This window comes from Stegastes partitus, unplaced genomic scaffold, assembly GCF_000690725.1.
Source record: "Stegastes partitus isolate 25-593 unplaced genomic scaffold, Stegastes_partitus-1.0.2 Scaffold2351, whole genome shotgun sequence".
NCBI lineage: Eukaryota > Metazoa > Chordata > Actinopteri > Pomacentridae > Stegastes > Stegastes partitus.
Genome location: NW_007580082.1, coordinates 4,206 through 10,487, shown reverse-complemented (window position 1 = coordinate 10,487; position 6,282 = coordinate 4,206). Strand labels below are relative to the sequence as shown.

Sequence of the window (6,282 nt, the reverse complement as noted above, 5' to 3'; positions counted from 1 at the left end):
GACTCTAAATATCCCTTGTAATAAAGTTAAACCTGTCATTGTGAAATGGAAGAAAAACATACATGCACATGCATGAATCTGCCGATACAGGGCAGGAAGTTGGTCATAGTATTATCCTAAAAAATATCTGTGAGATTGTGGCTTTAGATTGTGACATTCAAAGCGGTGGAGTGGATATAAAACTGGTTTGGTTTGGTTTGAACAGAGCTCAAATGTGTTTTCAGTACTGAAAATGTAATGTGGCTAGAAACAACAGAAAAGGAAATGGAACTGGGCCTGAAATTAGATAAATCACCACAGTGTGAAGGTAGCATTTAGCATAGCTTTATTAAATATACTTAAGGTATTGTATATGAAGCAACTGTTGATTCTGAGGAGTTTAATTAGGAACTTTATCAGAAGTGGTTGAGCAGAGGAGATGGAAAACAGAGACAGGAAGTGAGGAGGGGTTTGGGGGACAAGTAGTTGAAGATGTAATGTGAACAATGAGGGATGACCGGAATGACTGTCCAACCGACGATGAGAGACGGAGGATGGGAGGAGTTCAGATATCAGTTGTAAAACTACATGTTGCTCAGGAAGTTGCCAGAGCTGCAGTTCTCTGCAGATCTCTGAAGATGGACGCCCAGGACGGAGCAGACCTCTGCTTTCCACAGCTCATCAACACCTCCTGCAAGAAGCCTGCATTTCCTCAAACTGAGGATCTGATCCTATATGTTGCGATGTTCCTCATCTCTCTGGTCACTGTTGTTCTCAACCTGCTCGTCATCATCTCAGTCTCCCACTTCAGGCAGAGATGAACTGCTAACCTGCTTTTTTCAGCAACTGTAGATTTACAAGTGAATTGTCTTTGACATAGTCATGAATGATGTTGCACTTAGAAAAACTAAACTTACATTCTAACTTGCTGACTGCTTTTACTTTTGTATTAGATGTTCGTAATTAATGTTTTTGTCACTAAGACGTGACAGCTTGTTGGTTTACTGATGCTTTTCTGTCTCCCTCCAGGAAGCTGCAAACACCAACTAACATCATCCTGCTCTCTCTGGCCGTCTCAGACTGTCTGGTTGGTCTCCTGTTAATGCCGGGAGAAATCCTCACAAGAAAAGCCTGCTGGTTTCTCGGTAACGTTGCATGTTCTGTGTATCATTACACAGGCTTCATCATTTCTTCCGCCTCAGTAGGAGACATGGTGCTTATATCGATTGACCGCTATGTGGCTATTTGTGACCCTCTGCATTANCTGAAAATTCTGCTGTGGTCCATATCTGTCCTCACTGTTGTTCTCAACCTGCTCGTCATCATCTCAGTCTCCCACTTCAGGCAGAGATCAACTTCTCAGCTGAACCTTTACTTTAAGCTTTGGAAATGTGAACATGACCTGAGTACTTGTGAAGCAGTAGTTGAATTGAATTTGCACACCTGTGAACGACTTCCTTGATGTGTTTGAAACACTCCTGCAACGTTTCCATTGCCTAAGCTGAACCATCACAATGGAACTTTTTTTTCCTTCTTTTCACTGAAGATATTCTGACAGGACTTGTTGGTAACTGATGCTTTTCTGTCTCCTTCCAGGCAACTCCACACACCCACTAACATCCTCCTGCTCTCTCTGGCCGTCTCAGACTTGCTCGTGGGCTTCCTGTTGACGCCGATAGAAATCAAAAGAAAAACAGCCTGCTGGTTTGTCGGTGATATAATGTGTTCTCTGCATGGCTATCTGTCCTGCAACATTGTTATTGTGTCAATAGGAAATATGGTTCTCATATCAGCTGACCGATATGTGGCTATCTGTGACCCCCTGCACTATCCCACCAAATTTACTGTCACGAGAGTGAAGGTGTGCGTTTGTCTGTGTTGGCTTTATTCTATTCTGTACAGCGGTCTCATTGTGCTTGATGACCTCATGCACCCAGGTAAGTATAATTCCTGCTATGGAGAATGTGTGATCGTCATCACTTTTATTGCAGGAGTTATTGACCTTGCTTTCACATTTCTTCTTCCCGTTTCTGTCATCATAATTCTGTACATGAGTGTATTTGTGGTGGCTGTGTCGCAGGCTCGTGCCATGCGCTCTCATGTTACAGCCGTCACACTTCAGGTGTCAGCAAGTCTGACAGCAAAGAAATCTGAGCTGAAAGCAGCCAGGACTCTGGGCATTCTCGTTATTGTGTACCTGATGTGTTTTTGCCCGTTTTACTGCGTCCTACTTGCAGGTGACAGCACTTCTTCTGCATCTTTTATTGCCTTCGTGTTTTATTTTAACTCCTGCTTAAATCCAATGATCTACGCCCTGTTTTACCCCTGGTTTAGAAAAGCTGTTAAACTCATCGTCACTCTGCAGATTCTGCAGCCTGGCTCCTGTGAGGCCAACATACTGTAGAGAGGCTGACGTCAGCTCCACATCTCTCAGTTATAAATTCGGTGGTTTATAAATGTAAAAACTGTTTTCTTCAAACAGAGATTGTAATTTATAGCTTGACAATCTGATGTGCAGAATGCAAGTAGCTGGCTTTGTTTAAATCTGCTAAAATGCACGCGTTGATTCAGAGAATTCAACATATTTTCTGTTCATAAGTAGTTTTGAGAGTGTTTCTGAAAAAGACTGGATTGATGGTTATAGCTGGAGACTGAAATTCAAATCGTTCTACATTCTTATCATTTATTCTCTTGTGTATTTTACTCGTTGAATTTCCATTTTATCTTACATAGGTTTTTAGTTTTTGACTCCAGTGTTTCATTAGGGGGGTCCTCTACACTGGGGGCTGTGTCCGGTCTGCTGCTGGGGGTTCTGTCTGTGGGTCCCTTCAGTCCAGCTGGATGGGGGGCTTCCCACCTCCGTGTGGGGATCCCTGTCTGCTGGGTTGGGGCGGGGTCCAGGTACCGACGCCCCCAGTGGTCACGGTCTGCGACTCCTCCTGGTGTGGACGGCCCCAGTGGTGGCGTTTTCCACGATCCTCAGTGCCATGCCTCCCTACAGTCAGCGGTGACAGTATGTGTGCATGTATGTAGCTGTAGACATGGAGGGCGGGAGGGACGAGTTTTCTTGTTCTTTTTCTTTGACAATGTTTTTAAATGCTGTAAAGCACTTTGCGTCGCTCTATTGTAAGAGAAGTGCTGTATAAATAAAGTTTGATTTGATATGTTTGTTTTGTTTGTTCCTTTAGGTCCTCGACTGTCTCTCGCTCTCTCTGGACCCTTTAATTCAGCATTTGGTTTAGCCCTTCTGTTATCTTTGGGGTCAATTTGACACCATTCAATGTTGAACGTCTTTAAATAAGTAACTGACATTATTTTTTCAGTTTTATTTAAAGGGCTATTTACCCATAAACTTAGGTAACAATTTAAATTCTGATCATTTTCTGGAGGTGTAAATTGCTGAGGTCAAACTGAACCCAAGGATAAAAGATGTCAGTAAATTTGATAGGAGGGGTAAAATAATGATTGCTTACAGATTTCCTCTGGTATAGCTTGTGTATATTTTGTCTACTTTTATTTTTACATGAAAGTCAAAAGACCCACATTATTATACACCCTGTGAAGTCTGACTGTCACGTAATAATAATAATGATAACAAAAAGGCTCACAGCAACACGTCTAAATATAAAAACACAATTTATATGGAAACAGCATTATAAATGTAAAAATCATTAAATAATCAAAAATGAATGTATACTATAGTGAAAATCTTTACATTTGTTGACATACTTTAGATGAAAAAAATCAGTTGTTTTAATATATAATATAGATTTATTATTATTATTATTATTATTATTATTATTATTAAAGTGAGGCTTCATTTTTCATGCATCTCCAAAAATAAAAAAAACATTTTTTTCATATACATTGTGTGAAATAAAGGCTTAAATGAGCAACATTTAAATTTAAAACTGATCTCAACATCAAGGAGTCAGTCTGGGATCACGAGTTACCTGATAAATAACATCATTACTGCCGTCCTTAATTTTCTATTTCACACAGAACTGTCCTGTTAGGTGTCAAAGCGCAGCACTAACAGCTTCAGTCTACTTTCAGTGTCTTCACCTTGAGGTGGGGGCAGAAAATTACACAGAATCTAACTGTAAAAAGCGACCAGCACCTCTGCTTACCTCCATTAACTACTGTTGAAGCCATAAAAGGTTCTGGGAAACACAACAAAATCCATATTACCATGCTTTATAGTGTACCAGCTTTAGTATGTCGCAGTGCGCAGCATGTCAAATGTGGCCGAAAACACCAGGACGTCCAACTACATCTGGTTGGATTTTGCAGAATGCAGTCTCGGCATGCTTTTCTGGCCATTCCATCACTTACATCCCTGTGTCCTGCATTAGTATGAACAACCTTGAGTCAATCAGAGTGCTTGGATGAAAGCTGGTCGTCTACTGCAGACAGCGACGGTCAAAGTTTAAGGCGCAATATGATGACGAAGCAGCATGTCCCTGTTGGATGCACACTGCGTGAAACACTGAGTTCTTTATAAGGGAAACTGTAGTGTGAACTCAAAGGAAAAAAGTTTGGGACACAACCACAGAAAAATCAGTCGAGGTTTGACCAAGAGAAAGAAAAACCACATCAGAACATCATTAAATAAAACCAGCGATTGTTTTCAAACCAACGCTTAATATCTACGGTGAGAGCAAGACAGGGTTCAGAAAAACAAACAAACTGAAAGGTGCATCTGAACTGAACTGGTAATCTGAATCCTAGACAAAGATTTAGTTGAACTCGTGATCACGTGATTTGTTAAGAGCCTGTCACTTCCACTCAAGGCCCAACCCACACCCGACCAGGCCGTGGGTAAACTCAATGGCCGTGGTTTTGTCAGCAGAAGTTAAACCCTCTTCTTTCAGGATGCTGGTCAGCTCGCACCAGGCTGTCTTCTGTTTACAACACAAGTGACAGCTTCAAGATGTGGTCTGAGTGTGTCACAATTTTGTTTAGTTCAGTTGAAGTAAAAGGTTGGTGAGCAAAATAAAAAATAAATAAATAAAAGTTTAAACAGCACATTCATTTATTTGCTGGTTTGTCGGCGTATTCTGTAGGATTCCTCTGAAAAGCTGATTATATGCATATAAGACTGTCTGCTGTATAAAATCGCCACATCGCCTCCATCAGTAACTGTTGTGTTTGCCGTGCTGCAGAACAGCTGCTCCAGTCGTTTCACCCACCGACACCCTAAACTTGGACCTAATAACATCCCCTGAGCAGTGGGAATTTCTGATTCAGTAAATTGCCCCCAAACCAGATGGAGTACTGTGTAATTGAAAAGCAGAAGGAAAGACAATGACGGCGTCTTAGGTTACATGTCATTAGGGTCCTGTAATTGCCGGCAACAGCCGTCTTTGTCTTTCCATCTGTTGTGGCAGGGCGGCTGGAAGCAGACAAAGTCACACAGACACAAACCTTTCAGCTCTGCATAGATGGAACCCCATGTTTGCGTAAAGCAGCAATGGATTTAATGTTTTCTGAGAGCTCAAAACTGCAGGTTGTTAAACCCCTAAAGTCATCTTCCTGAGGAACTTGGCCCAATAACCTTTGACCTGACAGATTATACAAGAACTAAAATGTGTTTGTGACATTACCATGAAATAGAATTTTATATTACAGTGCAAAAACTATGAAACTGGAAAAATAAAAAAATTTAAAATCCTTTTATACCATAGTTGTCAAGTTAAAGCAATAAAATGCACCACGGTCAGTAATAGCATCTGTAAGAGCAGTGATGGAAAGACGTACATCTTATCCTCAACATACTCTGACAACAAAAGGAAAAAAAAAAAAGGTTATTCGTAGAAATTTGACAAAAGAGAGGAAAAATGAAAGCAGAGTTGTTCAGAGTAATAAGTAGTAAGAGTCCTGGTATGGTTAAAGTGAAGCTGTCAGACTGAAGCATTCTTTGACTCCAACGTTGAGGAAATCTGAGCTGAAAGCAACCAGGCCTCTTGGTGTTCTTGTACTTGGGTTTGTAATTTAAAATAATTACATTTGTAATTCTAATTAATTAAATGAAATTAAACTCCTTTGTCCCCCGAGCCATCAAACTGTTCAACTCTGAGCTCGGGGGGAGGGGGAGGAGCAGCAAGAGGTGGGGAGCGAGGGGTGAGGAGTGAGGATATTGGGGTGAGACAGAGCATCATGCTCACCAGACTGTGTGCAATATTTAGGCACTTTGGCAATTTGTTACTGTATCCATTGTTGTTGTTGTTGTTATTATTATTACTATTGTTGTTGTTACTATTGTTGCTGAGGTTGTGTTGGTGTTGTTTTGGTTCCTTTCCA

The 6,282-nt window shown here is 41.0% G+C and overlaps 1 protein-coding gene across 1 annotated transcript; it reads left to right on the top strand.

Moving 5' to 3' along the window:
- The first annotated feature begins 617 nt into the window (after positions 1-617).
- On the top strand, positions 618-2,383 carry LOC103374769 (trace amine-associated receptor 13c-like). Its single transcript, XM_008304917.1, has 2 exons — positions 618-790; positions 1,576-2,383. Exons 1-2 carry the CDS (start codon positions 618-620, stop codon positions 2,381-2,383), a joined length of 981 nt encoding a protein of 326 aa, XP_008303139.1.
- The last annotated feature ends 3,899 nt before the right edge of the window (positions 2,384-6,282 follow it).